Consider the following 25,733-nt stretch of genomic DNA (forward strand, 5'->3'; position numbering starts at 1 on the left):
CTGAAACGCGGCACTAATGCTCTGGGGAGTTTAAGGTGTGTTGATGATAATATTATCATTTGGTATTACATTGCAAGCATGGTGTACCGATACTATTCACGATTGTCGTATAATTTAACATAATGTCTGACTTGTTAAATTGTGTAGCTATTCCAATGATAGTCTTAAAATGAAGAGATAAAAGAAGAACTGTAACATGCAATTTCAAACAGATGTTTGTAATATATTATATTATTTATTTTCTCTTTAAAATAACAGAAATGATATGAAGCATTGCAGCAACATAGCCAAATTATTATTGTTAATAAAATTTGCGATAAGTTAGTGGCTTTCTAAAAGATAACATGAATTGCATTATACTGTATTTCAACAATTGGATTTATATTAATATAAATACTTAATCATATTAATAATAATAATAATATTTATTTAGACATGTACTTCTAGAACAGTGGCATACTTTCAAATTAAAGGTGTGTCTGTACGAAACCTCAATATTTTTATTTGAAGACGATTGAAGCAACTCAATCGAAACGTCGAGATATTCTCAACCAACAACAACAGTTTTATTCAGAGCTATCTACGCGGTGTACCTCAAGCATTAATTTATAATATTTTTATACTTGGTTCATGCTGTACTGTTTGTCTGGAGTTGTGAAAAATCCCTCAAACACAGATCGAATCAATTACTTTTGACTACAAACATCTTTAAAAATTCATTGGCAACCATTTTTAGTGTGTAAGCATAGCAGCTATATTGTTTTATGTAACTGGTCAGAAAGCTATAATCTCATTCTAATTTTCAATTGATGACCTTGGATTTCAGATATCAAATTTGATTGTTCAAATTTATTAACTTAATACAAACATTATGTTTAATTATACAAACATTATTGTTCACTATTTTTTTTCTATAACAAAAATTTCCTGCCAATTAATATAAGGGGAGCTGTTCTGGGTAAAGACAACTTGATAACTTGCCTCGAAAAAGGTATCCATTTGTAGAAGTCTTAAATCTTGAATTTTTTTTTTAATTGGATGTTAATTATAGACACATTGTAGACTATACATAGACCAGCCTATATTAAAAACACAAAATGTGTGTCATTTAATAAATAAGCTTAATGATATAATGTAAATATTCTGTTAATTGTGAATAAAATTAACGCAAATTATGAAAGAATATTAAGGGTGAATAGGAAAGAAACTCGGAGCAGCTTAAATTGTGTACCAAAAACTATATAATAATGATAAAGCTCATTACTATACTTTACGTGTTTGTATCAAATTCATAATATAGTTCTATGATGATAACCTTTGGTATCAATTCAAATAGGTTTTATAACAACCATATAATAATTGCATTCATACTGCCCTTGAAATATAATGGATTGTGATTGTCTTGACATAAATATGCTGCGGTATATTGTCGCTTTATTTTTGCTTGTACCTCTTGAGAAAACTGTATTTATAAAGTGTAATAATGTTTTGAAAATATTCTTTCAATGAGAAATTATATTTTGCCCATATTTTTGTTGGGTGAGAATATAGGTGATTCATGAATTGTTTTAAGGAGAGACAAAGAATTCACTTAAACCTGTTAATTTTTATTAATTAGAAATAAAAAAAAAATAGGGAAAATTAGTAATTGTTTTATTTTTTACATTTAGAATTTGTACTTCTAATTTAACAATAGGTATTTTTCTATGTTTGATTTAAACTTGTAGACTTTCTGTGATTTTCAACATTTCAGTATGCCATGAGACAAGTCTTTACAAGTTTATTATTAAGTACCTTTGTTCCTCATGTATGAGCCCATCATAGGTACTTCATGTCCAATTTAACATTACAGTGTTTCCTGGACAAAAATAATGAGTTGCACATTTGAATAATTTTAGAAAGAAATTAAGACTACAGTAGGGTTTGAATTTAGCATGAACTGTTGAAATATTTCCTTTGCATTCACCATCCTTAAAAATTTAAGGATCATCATTTTTTTTTGGTGAAAAGAGAATTTCCCAAGTGTAAGTGTACCACCAAAAATTGGCCATATTTCATGTTCAATGGGGGTAGGCTGTTACTAGAGGAATTATGTTGTATAAATGAAATATGTTTAATATATTTTGTTATTGTCTCACCATATAGTAAATGTCATAACCTCTTTGCTTTAATATAGGCAGACATTTTATTGCAAAATAAAATTATTATTACATTATTTGAAGATGCGTTTCGTGTACCTGCTTGAATTTCAAGTAGATGCTATTACACAAAATTACATTAAATGACTTCTGTGATAACAATATTCTCATTTAAAGGTTAACTAATAACAACCTTGGAAACTGAAATTAACTTATTAAAAACAGAAATTAAGTGCAGTGATGTCTAAAAATAATTAGTTTGAATAATAATGTTTATGCTGCTGAAGACACTCTGTGCTTTCGTTTCTTAGAATGTAATACCAGTTCATATGTATTTTCAGTGAACAATACCACATTCATGTCAATGTGTCCAGTAATAATATTAAAAGTTTAATATTATTAATATTATTATTATTATTATTATTAATTATTATTATTATTGCTGGTAGGACTGTCACTAATGTACTGTATGCAGTTCTGCATACAGTACATTAGTGACAGTCCTACCAGCAATGCAAACTAAGGTCAACTTTAATACTATTTTTATTAATTTGAATCAGCATTTAGTACTGTGGAAGGAATGTTTTCTAATTGTAACTGGCATGGTAGATTGACCATTATTTATTTTTGATAACTAGGTGATAGGGCAAAATATAATGACCATTATATAGATTGCAACAATGATTGATTAAGAAGTAGTTTTCAAATCTAGGGATTACAGTTGACCACAAAATGAAATCATGAATAAGTATAAAATGTGACCGTTAGTGGATATATTGTATTTTAATTATTACTAAAAATTATATAATTTTAAAAACTTTAGGTTACTACACTGTTTTCAGTCAGCTTAAAATTAATAATAATTGGTTTATAAATAGGGTTACATTTTATTTTTTCCAGTGATAAGGTACATCTGTACTAGTACTGTTTAAACAAAATATAATTATGAGATTGCGAAAAAACAATGCTCTATGAAATTGGAGAAAAAAGAACACCACCAAATTACAATCGGTATGTTTTTTTCTTTTCCCATTTAATAGTTGCCAAGAAGCTACAACAAATTGCAGAAGAGCGTTGTGACGCTGCAGGTCTACTGGAAGACCGAGCAAAGGCTGGCGAGGGCATTATACCTGCTTCAAAGAGCATGAAAAGATTATCTATCATCAGCGCCCAAGTATCTAGTAAGAAGTGGTGATAAAATGTGGATTTTGCATGCATAATTTCTTAATCTTACCGCATAAACACGCCATTCAATATATAGTGTTATTTTCAATCCTAGCTTATATAGGCTTGTTTTTCATGTTGTCATCTATGAATTGGCAATGAATAGTTTATATTAATATTTGTATATGAAAACCAAATTGAGTTGAGTTATGTTGTAGGGAACAGAAGATATAACTTCATTTTTTATATAGTCTATTTATTTTTTTAGAGACACTTTCTGTTAATAATTTAAAATTTCTAAATAATATTTTAGCTGAAAAAAAAAAAAATCTTACCATTTCACTTCATTGGAAAGCATGCAATTAAAATGTAATAAGGAGAACCTAATATTAATAAAATAATGACTATTTCTCATAGTATTCTTATGTCAATTTATCTAGATGAAAAGTATTCCATTAATATTTTTGTGGAAAAGAATAATTTTTCCAAAGAAAAGTAATCAGGTGGAAATAAACATAGCTAATTGTTACTAAAAAATTTTTACTGTGTAATCCTATAAACTAGCATTTTAATGTACTGAGTGGGTGTGGGTTAAAGAATTGGAAAGTAGTGAGCACAGTTATATACAAGACTCTCAATTTGATTGAGAGTTTTGGATGTAATTGTGTTCACTAAAAGTCCTTGCCCACATTCAACTGCCAGAGATATTTGATTAGGTGTTAACTTGCATCATCACTGTTTGACAGAGCTATCTGCCAAGATCACCGGTAGACATGAAGTGCATCAAGCTGTTGATGCCTTAAACATTGAAGAGGCTGGCAATGAGTGGGTGGCAGTACATCGTGGGACCTGCAGATCTGTAAGTACATACGCCTTGTGTGACCTGTGTCACAAGTACTAATCTCCTAATGAGATTGTCTAAGTCGAGCTGAGCATTTGGCCTAAAGATAGTGTTCCTACAGTACCTGAAGACCCCTCAAATCCAGCTAGTCACATTTTTAATTGGAGTCAATCACTTGTTTCCTTGAATAACCTTTGCAAGAGTTGGGCTGGATAGGAACATGTGCAATTAGCGCCACCGCTGGTCTTCAGGTGCTCAGCCAAGTTACAGTATCTAATTTCTAATTCCAAATTTGGAATAATATACAAGAATGAAATATAAAAAAATTTCTCAAAGTAGATATATGTTGATTATGCTAAACGAGGGTCCAACTATTATGAATATTTATAAATGAAAATTTTGTTTACCTTATTTATTATTGATTATTATTAAATTAACAGTCTATGTTATAATATAATCTTGAGTGAGTGAACATTTATTTGTTTACATTGGAAACATCCTGAGCTTTTTATTTTTGATTGGCTGATGCAACATGTAGTCACATTAACATAATGTAACTTTAAACTGAATGGCCGTTTGAATGCAATGGACAAGCCACTTTAACTACTGGTACACTAACACCCAGTGGCGGCTCTAGGATATATTTTCTTGGGGGAAGGGGCTGAGCTGTTCAGGGACTTGAGCTTGTAGGCCTGAGATGGAGGAAGGGTTTGAGAGGGGGATTTCCCCTCCCAAATGAGATTTTTTAAGAATAGGAACCTCTGGATGTCCAGAAATGACACCCCCAGACTGTGACAGACATGTGTTTGCTTAGTGTGGGCCTATTTTTATATCTTTTTTACTCTGACTGCCCGGCGAGCTCTGGTTCCCCCCCCCCCTTGCTGGCACCGCCACTGCTAACACCACATACCTAGCACTACCACCATAGATAGAGTATATCTAGATGCTCATCTTATATTGGTTAAACAATAATAGAACTGATATTATTATCCATTAACCCCTTTTATACACGTTAATACTAAATTAATCTTGCATCTTATTGTTCAAATGAGTCTGCTGGGGCCAGAATAATGCAAACCAATAATCATCAAGAGGTTTGGCTTTCATCTGATAAAGAGGAATAATGATATCATTTTGCATACAACTCTAGATAAGTATGCAGTTAGTTGTAGGCCTTGATGGCTTAAACCACTGAGCTATTATTATAGCTCCACACTTAAAATCATCTTCCCTGTCAGTGTAATGATTGAGCTGATGAGAAAAAACCAACATTGTTGCAAACGGTCCCAAATGTCTCTTAACTTCAGATATGCTCACTTCTGTCTGACAGTAGCTTTTAACATATGCTCTACCAAGGGCTAACTGCAGTATTAAAGCATTTTATTGCATATAGCTGCCATTCATGTAACCATTAAGGCCTCGTAGAGCTGGTTTTAACGCAATCATATGCGCTATATGAAATATTACACTTTAGTTAAATAGGGAAAGTAGTATGTGAAGGAGGCGTTATTGTTGTTATTAGAGGGGCTTGTAGTGTAGAGGCAGAAACAATATTGATTTATGAAATGGATTAGATAGAATTATTTTTATTTAATATTTTTTTTTTTTATTAAAGCGTATTGAAAAGCAGATTGAAGGTGTGAAGAGGACATTCTCAAAGTGCATTCTAATGCCAAATTCCCGCTTTGCCAAATATTGGGAACGACTGGTCCTCCTGATAACGCTGGTGATTGTAATGATCTACCCATACGTAGCTAGCTTCTCTGGTAAGTCAATGCTTTATCAGAAAAACAATAATCTCGTGGTAATGTCAAGCTAGATTTCCAAACTGCTGTGTGCAACCACAACAAGAATGATTTAAGGCCGTACTTGCCATTTGATATATGAGAGTAATAAGGCCAATTATTGACTACATAAAATCATGTCACAGAAACTGTCACCCTTATATGTTAATTATCTTATGTAATGACACAAATTTGAGAAATCTTAGAAGCTGTGAAAATAGATTCCTGTAATATAGAATCAATTAAGGAATGTTTTTCAATTACAAAATGACTTAAGGTTTCATTAATTGAACATGCAGTTTGTGATATGGATATTATATTATTCATATCATTATGTGAGCTGAGTAGTTGATTAAACTGATTATCTATGGATATTGTTTTATGTATTCTATAAATGTGATTGGCTTGCTTGTTGCATAGTAATTTTGTAAATAATCATCATCATAATATATATCAGTGATTATCATATTTCAATCAATTTTATTACAGTCAGTAGCAAATCACAATGGCTTATATTGCTCCAAGTATACATATCTATCAATATTGAGCAAAGTGATAAAATATAGTTTAAGCTTTCTATTCTTCAATAAAACTGTTGTATTCTACCTACAGGTATACATGCCAAACCAGAAAATACATTCTGTTTAAAAAAGTATTAATGGTAATGGTAATGGTTTGGGACTTGTAAAGCGCATACTACATGGTCTCTATGCGCTTAAGTTACACAAAAGAAAACAAACCAAAAACTAAATCCTAAAGTCTAATCAATAATATATATTAATACATAGTAACGTAATATCACTATTGTTGTTCTCGTTACTGTCAGTATTGTTAAATTATGTTAACAGTTCTCATATTTGGAAGATATGATTTATGAAAATTCTTAAAATTCTATTCAAATATTATATTGACATGAAGATTGGGTTTCCTTGCTACAATATCAAATTTACAAAAATGTATCAGGTGTAAGTTCATTGAGTGCATTTGCTAATCATTGTCAAATATTCTTTAAATGCTACAGTTCATTTTAAGCCCAAACACTTGCTTAATACTCAAATCATGTGAATTCCCCCTCCCCTGTCTGTCATGGGGTACCTGACATATTATTCTATCTATTAACTTGTGGTATCTGGTGTCATTTTCTATTTAATGTAACAAAATTAATGTTGTTGCACTATGATGGAGAACAGTAATTTCTATCTAGTCTAAATCATCACCAATTATCATCATCATCATCGCCATCATCATCATCATCATCATCATCATCATCATCATCATCATCATCATTAATACTGCTTGGGTTTTCTTTAAACTCTTTAAAAAAAAAAAATGCTGCGATAGATAGACAAACAGCGAGATACGAGAAATATTAATGTTGATGACAGTATTCATTATTTTGTGTTGTCTTCCCCCAATGATCTATTTGGTAATAACCAAAGGTAACACTGTAAAATATATTATCTATTCTCAAAGGTTAATGATTAGTTATAATAATATGAAGAGATTTTTAAAAAGAGTGCTCTTACAACCACAGAATGCTGATATAAATACAAACATATATTATGATACAACATATTTGACTTCCTTCTTTGGTTCATCTTAAATGTCAAAGGCTATGCTAGCTCATTTCATTGTAATATTTTTTGAATGTGACCCAACCTGGCTCAAAGTTAATGTTTATATTTTAATGATTCCATCTCCATTGGAAAGACAAAACAATTACAATTTTTTCTGTGGAGTTAATAATTCACGTTTTATTTACATTATGTTAGTTAACTACGGTATAAATAATAATGAAGACCTTCAGTTAATGAAATAATATTTTATGATTGTGTATTCATGATGCAGTTATACAAAGAAATAACAGTCGGGCCAGAATACAGTCCTTGTGTATGTATCAAGCTCTTTGGTTTTTTATTGCTACGTATCTAATTCATGGATTGTGGTTGATCTTAAATTTGTTGCTGCCTAATTTCCTTGTATTGGCTTTTCTAATTTACAATTGAGATGATAATTGTTTCATGAAATTGATTGCTTGATTAATTTCGATGGATTGGATTAAGGATATAGGCGTTATAGCTTTCTGTGAGTGTAAACGTACAAACATGTACGGCAATGAGTCTGGTGTTTCTATTTGTGCATGGCGAAATAATGCTACATAATATCTATGGAATAACATTCATAATGACAATCTGTGTGTGTGAAAACCCATAAAATTACCAAACATACATTATAGGATACATTGTCACAACATGTACATAAAGTATGTGTTAATAGTAATCTAAACAAAATAAACATTTTTCATTTGTTCATATACAAATACAACAATTATTGTGTTAAGATTGATTGTAGCTTCTGTAAATATTCTGTGTAGGTGATTTCCTATTGTATTTAGTGTGATTGCTGTGAAGTTGTCTATATATGCAAAACCGAATTTATACTAATTGATTTTGTTTTATTTGGAAATAAATAATATTTGTAGCTAACAAATTGTTTGTTAACAAAAATATATAAAAAACATCCAAAATAAAAGTATCTAACAAATATGTATTAGCTGCATACATCAATATAAACTATCTAACAAAAAAAGTTATATGAACATCAAACATTTTATTGGGATTGTATTCCTTGATTTAGTGTTTCTAACAATGGTATGTGAGGATGTACTGAGTATTCAGTGCTTCAAAAAAAATACAAACTATACTGGGACTATACTTATATATAGTACTGTTGAGTAGGAGTATATATTTTAACTTTTTTGTAATATGGTCTTCAAATTCAATAAATAAATACATAATAAGCAAACTGAGTGATTAGATCGATAATAAATAAATTGAGCAAGGTTTTTAGAATTAAGACTAAATTTACATAATTAAGACTATGAGGTCATACTCTAATACTATGTTCACATTGGAATAATTATGGTCACATGTAACTGGCTACTTTGAAAATAAAATTCAGAGCAAACGTTGACCAGTGTAACATTTTTCTTGGTCGAATTACCCAAGACACACATCAAGTTTAAACAAATGAATATTGCCTAAGAAGAATAACCATTCTGTTTTTCTTGAGCAAAAAGTCTAATTTACAAATGATGCAGTTAAATTTTCCTGAGGGCATGCCACAGCTGCGTGAGCTTCACTGAACTTTTCACAGAATTTATCTGCGAATAAACTGATTAGGCATGAGCCAAATTTTACTAGCTGTCGTTTTGCCATGTATTGAAAAGTGTGGACGGTGGTATAGTTTGAACAAGGCAAAGTTACCCTTCATCTTGGTCTAAATTAAGCCAATGTAAACATGGCTATACAGTAGCTGGTGTAACCCATTGATTCTTCCAGTCAGCTAATATTTCTCCGTTTGTAATAACTAAATTACTGTAGAATTGTTACATTTATTTAGTATACTATTGGAGCAATGTGACAATTGAACACAGTTTTGTGAAACATGTTTAACACTGTCTAACTTTAAATTGAAGTGTCAGTATATCTTAACATTGATGAGTCTAGCCTTAGAGAAAACTTATGGTCTAGTTGGTGCCACAAATTCATGATAAATTATCACACATGAACATTTTTTTTTTTTGGAAAAGAAAATGTATTTATATAGTTGACAGTATATACAGGTATGGTACAATCATAATATCGGATAAATATTTTATCTGATATAATATTATATTTTTATTTATTTATTGAAGTATAAAACGACAAATACAAGCGGTAGCTCAAAGCTACAATGATTGCATAACAATACATATAAAATATAAATCAGTATCACCATACAGAACCAAATGTCAAAATGACAAATATCTCTCTGATATAAACAAGAATTATAAGAATATTAAGAATAAGTTAAACAAAATTCAATTACAATAAAAATATGATTTTACATATACAAAATAACAAAATGAATAAACCCAATATTTACAAAATTAAACTTTTTATTATAAAATGTCTGTTGTATATTACGAATATGAGTCTGTCATTATGTCATGAAAAGATGGCCTGTTGTATAAGAACTTGATAAGGCCGAATTAAGACTCAATTCGACTTGTTCATATTAATTTCAAAATCTTTCCATACATATTAATTGTCAGACTGATTGAAAGCACACAAGCCTTTTAGCCTGAAACCAAGATTGTAATTTCAAACCATCTGACTTTCAAATTATTTGCCTGCCAAAAATAACCCACCAGGTTCCATGTCACTTTAAAAGTGAATAAAAAAAGCTATTAATTATTTTGAACTTTTGAATTTGTCTTTCTGATGGCATTTAAAATTATTTACAGCTTCGAAAGTTAGAAATACCGGTAATATTCCACTACTTACGTGTTGCTACATCATGGACTTCATCCTTATCTGCGACATATTCGTACGCCTGCGAACAGCAGTGGTTACTCCAAATGGTAAGAAAAATGAGATTTGTTTGGCCACATGACAAAATTAATGATTAAATTAATTAACTCAACTCAATTAAAACAATTATTTAGAAAATGATGAAATAGTCAAGATATAAATTTTCTTAATCATAATACAGTACATAATACATTATGATAAAACAATTTCATCCATATTTTTTACTGAGAACCAATTTTTAAAGTGTAATTCAGTTTAACCATGTTAATTCCTCCTTCAAATGAGTTTTATTTTGTGTGATGGTTTGTGTAGGACATTTGTATGTTAAATAACTGTGTACTGTACACATAGTAATGGCATGAAAACATTCAAATGTCCTCTGTAAAACCATTTTGGTTGAAGCACACTTGGAACCTCTGCTTCATAAAGTTACACATTCAGATGTTTGTTATACACATGTATTCTCATAATGATTGATAATATTTTTCTTTGTATATAATCTCTTTGTTTCACTTGAGATTGTTAGCATTTAGCACTTGACTTTCGACAGTTTGATATCACTTGCTTCGTTTGTTTTACTCATCAATTACTTGTGCACTAACAGGAACTTATAAGGATTTTAAGAGCATACGTGATCATTATGTGAAGAGCTGGGGATTTGTTGTTGATGTGCTCGCTGTACTACCGCTTGACCTATTCTGCTTGTATGCACCACGTGGTTCAAATCCGAGAACGATTGCGCTTTACCGACTCCGTCTCAATCGCCTGATCAAGTATTGGAGAGTAAGTTGTCAAGTCCAGTGCACTATGAAGGATACATTTAATAAAGTATAAAATATCGAACAATTATAATAGCCCTAATATGGAAACAAAAACTGTTCATTTCCACATTCATGTTTGACAATATTGTCATGAACATACAAGTGCAAACAATGCATGTATTTATCTAAGGCAAGATGATTTTTATTCCGTGTTTAGCAAACCTGCCACAAGCCAATAACGATGAATTTTCAAATTTTATTGTTGGCCAATTGGTACACCTGTTGCCATGAAAACATGGACATTTCAGAAAAAGCATTACTACACTGTTTGCATTCAACCATAAAATTTTATTCTTATTTTCTCCTCCTTCCGGAGGCTTTTGGCAAAATCATTTGCTAAATAAGAAAACAACCCTCCTCTGACGACCTTTAAAAAATAAATTGAAACAAGGTATAAAAATACATGTGGTATATAATTTTATTTTAAAGATTTACAATCTGTGTTGAAATTAATAATTTGAAAAATAAAGTTAAATATTTTTAAATTTTGGGAAAGCAATTAGGAAAGGATTTGGCTTGCTTAATTTATATACTTAAGAACCTAATTTTTGGGGTTACATTGAGAAAATACTTTCTAGCTTTAGCTATTTAATACATGTTAGATCCTTTTCACAATAAATTATTTAATTTGATATTGCATCTGGATATTAACAGGCAAATGCATGCACCATATTTTGCATAACTATCAGTATTATTTTATGTAACCATAACAGCAAAATCTGATTTGCATATTATTATATAGTATGTAAAGTGGCAATCTTTTTCAGTACTCAATATTCATAAACTGAGTATATTTGTATGTGGACTAATCTACATATTAAATGATTACTTTTAAGATGAAATTATTTAACTAGAACATAAATAAATATTAAAATTCATATATCAATTTATACTGTTTATTAAGAAACTTCTTCTATAAGGGTTAATTAGTGATTTTTGGATAATAACTGTAAATCAAGGGTTTTGTGTTTTACCATGGTTTCTCATTGTTGTGGGTGTTGTTATAGCTTAGTATATTTTATTGTTTAATTCCAGGTACTTGATTTCTTCAAGAACTTGGAGGAAGATTTGAATGTGAAAATTGGAACTATACGCGTGTTCAAATTTCTGATAAATATCTCTCTGTTGTCACATTGGAGTGCATGTTTCTGGTACATCGTTGCCTGTATCACTGGCATGTAAGTTTGTTGCATAATTTTCAACCTTATTCAGTCATATTATTGCTGTTAAATACTGTTAACAAAATCCCAATTGCTATTTATGTACTTGTAATTGAAGTACATAATTCCCACAATAGCAATTTACAAACTTTGAAAAACAAAATGCGATTACATTTTTTTTGTAGATAAGTATGGAAATTACCCATTTGGGAGCAATTAATTTGACAATGAAATGCACTTACTTCAATTTGAAACTCTAATTTAAAATCATGTCTAAAAAGGATATTTATTATGAATATTGACTGCAACAGTCAACATCAGTAAACCCCTGCCCTAGACATACGCATGGTATGTTTGTTTGAAGCTATGGTATATTATGAATGTTGTTACTGGTATTTAAATAACCAGCCACCAAGACATAAGCCAGACTATTAGTTACTTATTTTGACTATCTAAACCTACCCCTAATGCAATTTGCAAGCAATGCATAAGTACCTAAATTGTAGAAATGTAATGCTCGATATTATTTAATTGTTAATAGCTGATTAGAAGGAGACCATTGTTGTGTCTACTTTGAAGATAATATCTTGAAGTAATAACAACACAATTCACAATATAGATGATGATAATTGTTGTACATATTTTTAAATGATAGTATATAAACAGAATAGATTCCAGATATCAATTTAGAATGAGTACAAATACCTGCGAAACCTCATCAAGATAGCTAATGCAGGGCATTAATATTTCATCTTGCCGCCAGTTCTAATGACATAAGTAATGGATTACAAAGTCCTGTCTATCAAATACATTTTACTATTTTCTTAGAACTACAATATTTTATACGTTGTAAATGATTGAAGGATTTTATTGGTTTTCTCAAGAAATTGATCTTTATAATTTAATTCTTCATAAATCGATGAAATGGATGTTTGTTACAGTTCGGACAAATATCATACAAGCATAATAAACATAGGAAATATACAATGGTAAGATAACCCAGAATAAACAACATAAAAACAGATATATATATATATAGAAAGGTATATTTTTTATTTTTTTTGTTCTGCCATCATTGTTGTCAATGCCTAGAATATAAAAAAATGCCCAGAATATGAAATTGAAAGTTGTTTATATAAGTTTAGAAATTATATTAACATTTTTTCTAATTCAGTTATATTTATTATATTAACATTAAAATAATGTTAATATAATAAATGTGATATATTTTTTTATATTATATATCATTATTATTATAATTATTTAATATTGACTTATGATCAAAAGCTGAAAATATTAATTAAACATTAAGATATAACAGTTTATTATTAATCTGTATTTAGCTATCATTTTTTAAATTATTTAAGATTTTTTAACGTTTTACATTATTTAAAAATAATTTTTCTGATAATATTTTTACTGATTGAATGTTTTCAAATATTCTGTAACGGAAACATATTTATGTGATGCAAAATGTATTATGTGCACAATACGTTCTGTTTAAGCTACCAATTTAATGTAATCTTTTAATATGAAAGTACAATACATCAGTTCAATTTAACGGAAAAATTATTCATTTGTGTATATTTTCAGATTTTTATAAGTGAAGTATTTACTGTTAATATTTAAAGTTTATACCCCCCACCCTTCCCAACAAAAAAAAAAGAAGAAAAATATGTGAGCTTTGTGCTTCTTTCAGATTTTCAGATTGTATATTTTTATTGGGAACATCCTTTTATTTATCAGTGGCAACCATCACTTTGACAGTGTACCCAAAACAACACATTATAACCAAAATATAAAACTTGCACACTATAATGTTAAGAAAAAACAAAATGTGACTATAAAGCATGCAACTGATTTTCCTTTAGAAAATTATTGAAATAATGCTATAAAATAATTACTGAATCAGTCTAAGTATCGGTTATTTGTAGATTTTCAATATATCTTACTTATAGCTTCTGTTTAAAGAATGTGACCTTGTAGCGAGACAGTGGTTATTGGACCTGGATGTTGATGTGTGATTTGCAATGCATACGCGAGAAGAAGAATACAATAATAAATTATAATAATTATAATCTTACATGTTGACTGTAATTGGAAATAAACTTTGTTTGTACTGTGATTGTTGTTGAGGTGTCTGTTGAATACTGATGGCTAATTGTGGGTATGAGGAGGTGGTTGTTTGGGGTATAGTAGCACTGGTTGTTGAGTCATAATTTTTTCTGAACACAACCTTTATGCCTCAGCTTGTTTCATGTTTCCAAGCACACTTATCAATCAGTGTAGAATTACCTTTGGAGATGGCAAAACAAAATTTAATTATTCAATTACATTGATTAATCTATCAGTACTTAATAAATATATACCAGCACATCCATTACTAGAGGTATCGTGTGTATCATTTTAACTTTAATCGATCATTCTATCAAATAAAAGATAATTAAATAAATAAATGAATAAAATCAATTAATCATATGCAGTAAGCTGTGGTATTTGCTACTGTTGTTTTAGTTTTCAGTATGAATATTCCTGTTTTTATATGTTGTAATTATTCATTCACTCGTTGTTAGTTCATTCATTCAATCATTTTGTTTGCCTCAAATTTAACCAACAGCAAATACAATTTACCATTGTTAGGAGGATTTTATGAAACATGGCAATTAAAGATCAAACAATATATTTTTTTACCAAGTGGAGTATATAAACTGAAATATAAAAGATAATTAATGCAAATTCAAAATTGTTGGCCATTGAATCAAGCATGTAAATTTTATAAATATTCAAAAGGGAATTGTGGCATCTATTGCTGTTCTAATTATTCATAATTACACCAATGTTTATTTTACTAATTACAATTCAGTATGTGTATTGCACTATTTTCCCATAGGATGCATAGCACCGATGAAAATAGAGACTCATTGAAAATTTTTAAAAGTCTGAAATGTTAGGGAAATGATTCTTGCAGTGCAACATTGAATTTTTACAGAAATTGTAACCTTTGACTACTGTCATTTAATAATTATTGCTGTATAATTTTATGGTAATCGATTGATCCATTCATCTAATTATTAGCCAATTTATTAATCAACTGCCTGCCCAATCAAGCAATCTATCAAACAGTCAATCAATCAATCATTCAATCAGTGGAATAATAGTGGAGGTTAAGCTTGTCATCAGATCCTATGGTCCTGGATTGAAATCTTGTAAACGACCAAGATATTATTTTATCACAAAAAAAAAAAAAAATTCTTGATTTAAGCATGGTTTTACATAGTATCAGATTGCGTCATTCTATAATTGACAAGTATATTTACTATTAGACATGAAAGAAAAAAAAAAACCCCAACTCATCCATTAAACAAAATTAATGGATTAATCAATCACTAAATTAATTACATATTGATTTCATGAATGATATACAAATAAGGAATGGAATGATTGCAGAATATGTAGGCTATTAAAATGTAGGCTATGGCTACTCCTCATGTAATTAAGTTTGATAGTTGCAAGTTCTTTGAATCCTAATCTAGTGTTATTCAAAGCTTCTCAGAAAAGCAAAAAAATGCTACACAAGTAGTGGGAAAACATGCCAGACCTCTGACAAGTGCTGTACATAGTGAAGGATATAGAGGCATTATGTAGTATTCAACAAAATTATTGCTTTTTAAACACATAATATTTTGATGGGTATTGAGCTTTCATAGTTTAAGTACTGCTTCGGAAGTTGTCAGTTTCAGCATGCTTTAGAGTTATGTTCATCTTCACATATAATCCATTACTTCGAGGGATTCATACATCAAAGTCATGTTGCCTAGATTTTCATAACTTTGATTTTCAAAATCAAGATCATCTTTCTACTTTTGTTTGTCAAATGAAATGAAGCATATTATAGTCAAAGAAAATATTTAAAAATCCTGCTAAAAACTTACATATATTACTTTTATGAAATGTCTTGCTCTTTTGATATATTGAGTATAGTATGAGGAATGTATTAAAAATATGATAAAAAATATCTATGTTCTTGATTTGCCTGAGGGGCGGATACAGTAGGGGACACGGGGGAATGTTCCCTCCGTTTTGCCACTAAATCAAAAATTTGTTAATGCATATCAATGCTATGTGCTTCTCATTTATCTATTCTGAAACTGTTGTTCCCCCTCCCCCCTCCCCGTGTTTTGAAAAATTCTGGAGCCGTCCCTGTACCTGAAAGTGGGAGTGTACTGATTGTGAATTGTACAAGGCACTGGTATACAATGACTTTTCCAATTTTGTGCAAGTTGTTTGTACATAGGCCTGCTCTATTTTTTAATCATTGTGAGTGGGTATGTTGATAATGATCTTCTTACCATGTGCCTGAAGTTTTGAATAGGACTGTGTCAGTGTTCCATTTAGAGAATAAACTTTCACCTTATTATTAGGAGAATGAACAAACTAATATAGCCTTCTGATTATGCTGATTATGTTTTCATGAACATAAAATATTTCTATTCTTGTTTTCCCATATTTATACACATGTCCTTTCTATGATGTTTGTTATTTTTTCCTATCAAATAATTTTTTATGCCTTATTTTTTTTTTGTACACACATTCCACCCATTAATAAATGAATGTAAATCTTTATATGGACGATTTTCATTGGCTTTGCTGGCTTTGCATGTTTCCATGGTTAATTTTTTTTGCATAATTTGCAACTGAAATATAATATGAATTGAATTGATGATTAACGGTTGAATCACAACCAGTGATGTGATGCAAAGCTATTGAAGATGTTTACTACAAATGCAAAAAATAATAAGTGGATACAGCTGTTGAGAAACAATATGTATGGTAATTTTGTCAATAATGGTGTATATTTTTTATGCATTCTGTGGATATGATGAACATACCAATTGTGATACATAGTACCATCACTTTTATTATTTTTGTTGCTATTATTGTTATTGTTATTGATAATTTTTATTATTAAAAAAAATGTATATATTGTCACACAGTTATTGCCTTTTTAATCTAGCAATTCTCAAACTATGGGTCACGACCCAATGTTAGGCTGTCAAATAAATTAGAGAGTCATAAGACTTCAGGATTGAAAAAAAAATTGAATTTATCTATCTGAATTTGCCGTATTAAAAATTACTGTATGTATTCTAAGTATCATTTGAATATTCTACTTCAGTTTTGTTTGCCAGTTAGTGACCTATTTTCAATACACTATTTGTTTTTAACAAGTGAAATGAGCTGCGTCAAATTGTCTGGTTTTTTGTTTGGCCACAGTCGCATATCTATGAATCTTGAAATGGGGAGGGCTGATGGGGGGTGGGGGGCGAAGGTGAAGTGTTGGGTGTCGATGATTTGGACGTTAGCTCCCAAACTATGGTAATTTTAGGTGATTTTGAGCAAGATTTTTTTACTCCGAAAATTGTCACTGTGGTGGGGGTGAGTATTTTTTGAAGGGAGCCTGCCCCCACTTCCCCAGATATGTTACTGTTTGGCCATAAATTTTTGAGAACTGCTTTTCGATTCTAGAAAAATATGTTTACTTTAAGAGTAAACTGGGTATTTCCTCATTTTTGAAATTATATTAAAAGTTTTTTCTTATGAATATTATAAATAATGGTCAAACTAAGGTTGATTCTTAATAAATTTTACAAAACCTTACAAATATTTTTTATTGACTGAACGATTATGCAGCAACTAATAGTTAATGAATTTATTTAATTTTTTTCTCTTTTGTCTTTTGTTTTAAATTTTCTTTCTAAAGATGTCGTATAGATTTGTGTCCATCTTCAAATGGAACTCAGTTCGTGTTCACTGAGCCAAGCGACAGGTTTGGCAAATTTCTGATCTTAAATGAAAACAGTATATCGTTTGCATGCTCTGCTTATAATATATTGCACACCTGCACTATAAGCTCACTATAAGCCACACCCAAGCACGCTTCTCTATGTATGCATGATTTATTTGAGTGATTGTTTCACGTTTTTGTCGTAGATTTAGTAAATAGAAAAATTCTGTGTGAATCATTCTTATACCTTTGCTAATATACAACTCAAATATATTTTATAAACCTAAATTTTTACCATGTAACTCATTTTGTGTAAAAGGTTAAATGTTGATTATGCATTTTAGTTGCATCCATGCATGCATATTTGTGTGATTTCTCGTATTTTATTGCTATATATCAGCCCATCACTTCTTTCTATATTTCTAATATGGGACTTTATTCTAATTTATGCAACTCTCAAAAGATTGCGCTGAATAAATAAATAATCAATTTCTTCTTGGTTTATTTCCTCTGAATAAATGATCTATAGCACACTGTAAACCACAAGTTAAGTTTTGGTATTCTTTCCATAGACAAATAAACACCACAATGATGGAACAAAGCATTTTATAATAGGGGTATTATTTTGTACAAAAATAAATGATACAATCTAATGATATATAACAGATCTTATTTAGCATCATTAATTAATTATAATTAACCAAACTAATTTATTAGGTTGTATTTAAGCATCATTTAAGCATCAATTATCACTGATAATTCAGTATTTTGTATTTACTTAAATAAATACAATCTAATTACTGGTAGGGTAAATAGGTGTGTGATAGCTCTTCAATAAAAGTACCCCTATTATAAAATGGTTTGTTCCATTGCTGTGGTGTTCATTCCTACTGGTATTTTTTCCTACTGGCATTTTCTTGGTTACACCTAAAAAAAAAACAGCACTGCTTCTTTACAGTGCGCATCTGCTGTCATGGGCTATCATATTCAGTACATGTACTTAGAAATTGCCCATGAAGTATTCAAGGACTTGCAAATGGTAATGAGCAATCATTGTAGCAATTATTAAATGTGTGTTGATTAGTAATCTTGTTCAGAATCCTAATTAACCACAATGTTCATTTGTTTCTTCATCTGTGATACACACTGTTGTGCGTTCATTAGTGCTTCATCAGGCTCCTTTTTCCAGAAGGCATGGATTATAGATTCTGGCGCATTTAACCTACAGAGTGCAGTTTATGGTTCTAAATGCTGTAGGCAAACTCTATGCTGTGTTTATTGGAAAGCACTGCTGATATTTTCGAAAAAGATTGAATTACTCTTGACAAAACTGTCTTCTGTCATACTAATAATATTTTATGTCAAAAATTTGCATGAATTTCTTATTGAAAATACTTTAATTTAATAGAATGCAATTAAACTTTGTGTGTTACTGTTTTATCATTGTCACTTTTGTAGATGGTAGTAGACTTAATATAATATTATACAGTAGAGCCTCTCACTTGGAATATCCCTATTGAGGGAACACCCCTATTAAGGGGTCTTAAGAGGACACTTTTTTGGCCACAAATTAACATTATGTCCAACCCCCTTTCAGAGAACATTCATATTAAGGGGACACTGTGTTGGTCCTGAAGTTCCCCTTAATAGGTTTGATATTGTATATAAAAAATATACGCCTATGTTTCTATGGTTTGGCTGAACCCTTCTTTTCTGTGGGAACCCCTCTGATAAACCACTCCTACAAACTATGACAGTGATGATGAAATTCATTATTTAAATGCAAGAATACTTAAATTCCAGGGGGTTTCACTCTCTTACCCTAACAAGAGCTCTTTTTTTCTTGGCCTATACGAGGGTGCCTATAAGACTCATCGTAAACCTCTGTCTCTCATAGGAAATTGAATTTTAGAAAAGCCATATTTTATAAATTATTAATTTTAGAAAACATGCTGTTTGTAAGTAATGTAAGTGGATGTAGCATGCACTGCTGTGAATGCTTTTGTTTTACTTGGCATGAGATGAAAATTTTCTATTCATGTCATAGTATAGTTTATGCTTTCCCTTAAAATCTGATTTAACCTGGTCTAAAATAATGTATTAAGAAAATTAGCATCACAAACAATCATCAAATAGTAATTCACATATATGTTTCTAAAATATGTTTTAAATTTTTCTATCAATGTAGTTGTCAGGAAGGTACATGGGTGGATCGAGCTAATGCGTCAACCCCGTTTGAGGAGTATGTGACCGCTCTGTATTGGGCAGCAGCAACAATGACCAGCACCGGATATGGTGACATCAGTGCACACACAACTGTAGCGCGCTTTATATCCGTGGTAGCAATGCTTGTGGGCTTGCTTCTTTATGGTTACTGTTTGTCATCAATTGCTGCAACATTAGCAAATGCTGATGCACCAAGGTAATTTTCATCAGAGATTTCTTTATGTTTAGGTACATGTGACAAGGATTTTGAAAAGAGAGTGTATCGCTTTTAGAATGCTGCGCAGACACTTACACTTGCACAGACATTACAGAAAGTAAATTCATCACATTCATGTACAGTACATTTAAACATACTTTTATTTATATACATTTATGTATTTTAAACTTAATTTCTCAGTATGTGTACTTTGATCAATGCCAATGTCATGTGTGGTTCAAAAAGGGAGAACAACGTTCAGAGATGCTAGACAATAAAAATAAAATACTTTGGACACAGCATCAATGTAGTCAATGTAATAATTTAATGGTTATAATCATTGGTTGGCTTAGCCAGCGAGCCGTCCAGTTGTCTTTTGGATGGCCAACAGTTCTTTATTACGGCCACTTTACCGTGATGGCTTAGACAGCTTGGCCTAATCAGCTCAGGCTAGCCTAATTCGGCCTGGTACCTTTAGCAAATTCTTTATATTCTTAAAACTGTCGAACATTACATGATTAAACTAAACCTAAATCATATTTACGTTTGATAAAAACAACCTTTATTGATTGATTGATTGGATGTTGTTTTCATACCAGTATTTTGTGGGGATTCCAAAAAATGTAAGGCTTAACTATTGCTTATCCCAGTGAAAAGTTCACTTACAACACGTGTCGTGTTAAAAACATTTATACCCCGCTGGAAATTGGACGGTTCTGAGTCGCCCACAACGCATGCACGTGGCTCTGCTAATACAATAATTGAGATTTAGTTCCCCAACATATCATTGTTGGTGTTCGTATCTCTCTGGTTATAATTAATTCATGAAATACCGTAAAGAAGATTTGTTGTTAACGTCACAAGTTAAATTTTATTAGTCAACAAAATACAGTATGTCTAGGCCTATCTTTCGATTCAAAGGACCTAAAGTAGAATTTACACGAGACTAAGGCGAGAGATGAAGATCCATCTGCAAAGCTTAGAAACATTATGTGAGTAACCGTAGCTGTGCGTAATCTATGTCTATAACTGAATAGTGATAGCTAATTCAACACTATTCCTTTGAAGACAAAATTCCAACATTTAAACACCTTTAAATGCTCTCTAAAAATCATAATTTTCTATTTCTTTTCTTATGTTTGAGAGTGGGCATGGCACGACCATCAACTCATTTTGGATGGCCTGTTTCGTTTTTCTGTCTAAACCCCTGCTGTACTAAATCCCTTTTGAGTAATGCTTACACCATTGGCATTGTAGAACGTAAATATTCATTGGATATTTGAGCAATGAATGCTTGTTGACTGAATTGATTATTAGAAGAAAGACATTAAATTATTTCATTTTATATTCATTATTGTATATGTTTTATCACCAACCATAATAATACTACCATATAATGAAACAGGAGATTTTGTAATATCAGGAGTGTCAGTTTCCTCCCTATTTGTATCCAAAATGTATTGTATACCATGCGTGTTCCCCACATTGTTTTGTTTCTGTCTGATTATTTTGAAATGTTGATGATTATGATAACGTTCCTTTGGGAACTCTCAATCTGTTTCTGCGGATCTAAATGCAAGCCTTCCATACTTCAACCGCTTTAATGGTGGTGAATGATAATCTAGCGTGATAAGCAATATGATTGTATCACAATATGTGGAGTGATTGCTACTTGCTGGTGTCATTTCTCTTGATACAATATTATATTCTTAAAACTGAAGATGCAATCTCTTAAGTAGCTTATTTGTAATTGCTCCCAGTTGATGAGTTTATTGTTTTAGGAAACTTAAAGTTACACGTTTATGTCTATGGAAGCTGAAATGAAATGCAAATAATGAAATGCTTTATAAGAGATGACAGTAAAATATGACTCTTCTAATTCTTGTGTAAGAAGTAGGTTGTTGGTGCTAATTATTTAATTTATTTTTATTGAATGAATCTAACATTCACCAAATTAGTGACTATTTCTGTTAGTGACAATTTCTGTTGTAATTAATTAACATTTTCTGTTTTAATTAATTACAGCTTTCTGTTGTTTTTTTTTGTAATACTTTTAAACATTTTTTTTTACATTTTTCCTTCATTACTTTTATTGTCATTTGTATGATCTTGTCTCCTTTTGAGTGAATTATTGACATTATACTTTATTTATATTTTTACAGTCTTCTTCCAAGCAATACAATTTTCTGTATATGGACCAATACAATTTCTTGATGACTGTGGAGGGGTTTTTTTAATTCAGATTTTTAATTTACTTCAAATGTACAAATTATGCTAAGCATTTTCAATGTGGATTATTTTTAAATTTATTTTCCTCATAACATAGTACATCTTTAAAAACAAAGTTTCTATTTAAATAAACAATTGAATAGCATGGGAAATCAAAGAATTTTTTTTAGTCACAAATTGTTTGTTTTTCATTCCAAGTTAATAAATAACGTATTTGGTAATTTTTAAATAAGCGTTCATTTTCAATGCAATTTTTCAGGATTTTTATATTTTACCACATGCTATGTGCAATTTGGTGAAAGGATTTATTCTCAATGGAGTAATTGTTTTTGCTATATTACTTTTTCTTTCAAAATGCAAAATCATTATCATATTGTCAACCATTACACTTATAAACTACGTATCTTCTGAGCACCATTAAATAAGCTTTATTGTGGATATTGGCTTTATAAAATGATCTATTTTTCTATCTATCGGGTCATGTAAAACTACATATAGTGGTGGTGTTAATATTAAGAAATAATGTGATAAGGCAGGACTTTTTAAATACTTTGTTTAGCAAAACCTCAAGCCACCAATAATGGTGATTTCGAATAAAAAGAAAATTTTATTTTTTTGCCACAAAAAATTGAAATTTCAGAAAAAGAATTTGTTTTTATTTATTTCCATTATGCCCTTCAAAAATAAGATATATGCAGGTATTTTCCCCTTAATTATATAAATTTAAAGCATTTATCAATCTTAATACTAAACTGTTTACATTCATCAATTTAATTTTATTTTTATTTTCTCCTCCACCTAGATGCTTTAGCAAAAGAATTTAGTTAAAAGAAGGAAACAAAATTTAATTTTAATTTTTTTTCTGCTCTCCTCTGACGAACTTGAAAAAACAAGTTCACTAAACAAGGTATAAAAAAGATATAAAACTTCTAGTCAATGAAGACATGCTTACTCCATATCCATAACCAAATAGCAATAATTCTCTAAATAATTGGCTTAATTCTTTACATTTAGGTTAATTGAGATCATTTTGAATTTTGATCAGGCAATAAATAAATGAATGATGTCAATGTTTACAATAGAACAAAAGGAGAAGACAAACATCAAGGTAAAAGGCATACTCAATCTATAATATATGAAAAAACAACAATTTAATTGTGATGAAATATTAAAAATACAAAAAAGTTTAAAATGCATAATAAAAACAAATTGCTTTTATAGATATAAGCACAAAACTGAATTTATAACAAAAACAAGAAAATTTACATTTATTGTAGTAATCAGAATCATGCTTTCAACATATCAGATGAGACTAAGAAATAATGCATCATTTGCAAGAATGATTGTACCATGGAAAAACAGAATAAAAAGCTATACACCTTCCCAATTCAAGTTATCCTATGTTATTGTAACTTTGCTATATAAAGCCTCCTTAACCAAATTCAATGGTGTGCTGAACAAATTCAACATAATAAATTCACCATTCAAGATAACATTGCCATAGTCAAGATGATACACATTCAACTGTACATTGCAGTGTTACTCAAAAGCCACTTTCAGACAGAGCTACGTTACCGCAATATTTGTGAAATTTTTCCAGCAATGCCTTCTGTATGAAAAGGTGAGAATCAACCGTTACCGCAGTATTGGGGTTACATGGCGTTCCATCTCAGACCTATCGCAATATTGCCGTTATGATGTGTTCTGGCATGTGTCCGAAATGAAAGCAAGTCTTTTTCCTGCAATATTACACCATTATTACTTTATTCAGTCTAGATATATAAAAAATAGGACAAATGTTGAGATAAGGTAGAAAAGAGTTGTTGTGATAATGGTGAATTTGGCAGATATCAGAAATTTGCCAATGCTCAGGATAATCAAATATAATAACTACACAATAAAAAAAAAGCCCTATTGTCTTTAAAACTCATTTATGTACTAGTATTAGTTGGGAAGTAGGGATCTGCCTACATTAAAACACAGCAAATCCTCAAAATCTAGGCCTGCATGTGTGTGACTGGCTTATTGCATTTTTTTTTTTTGTACAAACAACATTACTAGAGTGTAATCCATTCATACGGAAAGGTGTTATATTAAGGCAATATTTTCTGAAATATTTGTTTGGTATAAAAGGGCGCATGCCGATAAGCATACTGGCAGCATTACCGTAATATTGACACCTCTGTCTGAGAGTGCCATGGCTTTAAAGGAACTTTGAAAAATGAAAAGCGCCATTGTCTGTATCCTGCAGCTAAGTTTTTCGAGTCGCGTGTGCTAGATTTTGTAAAACACAAAAAAAAAAAAATGATCATAAAAGAAAATATTAATTTTTTTTGTACTACATTTTTTGTTTAATTTGAAGTTTTACTTGCTGTCTGGACATAATTCTCTTATTTTTTGTAAGTGTATTTACACAGTGGCCTATTTTGTTTTATTAATCAAAGTATAAATTAACTGTGAAGACTCTTAAATTTGTTAGTGTATCCACATTACAAACCATTCGGATGAAAAGGTGTTCTATGGAACGTACCAATCTAATATGGCTATTTTGACAGGACTATCAATTGATAATAAAACCTTCATGTGCAATTTTTTTTTTCTCAACAGAGTTGGCTTTCAAGAGAAGCTTTTTGCTGTGCAAGAATTCATGCAAGATCATGGACTAAGCTCGGAACTAACACAACGTGTAATCAATTACCTTAGTCTAGTATTCAGGAAACATAGGTACGTTGCTGAAAAATAGACACAACTCTGCACTGCAGCATTTCAGCAAACAACTATATATTTATATATACCGTGACAAATTTTAGTAAATAAATTACCCAAATATGCGCATTGTTTTTCTGATCCACTATCATTCATAAATGACAGAAGCGTGGGAGCGTGTGGTGCAGCGTGTAAGGTGTTGTACTTCTGATTGTAAGATTGGGAGTTCGAGTCCGAAGCTTGTTGCATTACTTGTGTCCTTGATTTGATATTATTGGGTGTAGTAATTTATATTCATTATAAGTAAAACAAAAATAGAAAAGAATAA

At 30.4% G+C, this 25,733-nt stretch overlaps 1 protein-coding gene across 2 annotated transcripts in view; it reads left to right on the forward strand.

The window, feature by feature from the left end:
- The window catches only part of LOC117110323, a 115,472-nt gene that overhangs the window by 33,219 nt on the left and 56,520 nt on the right, over window positions 1–25,733 (forward strand). The window contains exons 8-16 of one of the 2 annotated variants that reach the window (XM_033252992.1): window positions 3,179–3,319; window positions 4,049–4,161; window positions 5,759–5,909; window positions 10,216–10,332; window positions 10,887–11,065; window positions 12,139–12,281; window positions 18,025–18,090; window positions 20,237–20,470; window positions 25,307–25,423. In XM_033252992.1, coding sequence (XP_033108883.1) covers window positions 3,179–3,319; window positions 4,049–4,161; window positions 5,759–5,909; window positions 10,216–10,332; window positions 10,887–11,065; window positions 12,139–12,281; window positions 18,025–18,090; window positions 20,237–20,470; window positions 25,307–25,423 — 1,261 coding nt within the window. The remainder of the gene's footprint in view (window positions 1–3,178; window positions 3,320–4,048; window positions 4,162–5,758; window positions 5,910–10,215; window positions 10,333–10,886; window positions 11,066–12,138; window positions 12,282–18,024; window positions 18,091–20,236; window positions 20,471–25,306; window positions 25,424–25,733) is intronic. The other variant, XM_033252994.1, reaches the window with a different exon arrangement.

The sequence above is a fragment of the Anneissia japonica genome, unplaced genomic scaffold (genome assembly GCF_011630105.1).
Source record: "Anneissia japonica isolate Jap-2015-1 unplaced genomic scaffold, ASM1163010v1 scaffold5350_len443212_cov192, whole genome shotgun sequence".
Taxonomy (NCBI): Eukaryota; Metazoa; Echinodermata; class Crinoidea; order Comatulida; family Comatulidae; genus Anneissia; species Anneissia japonica.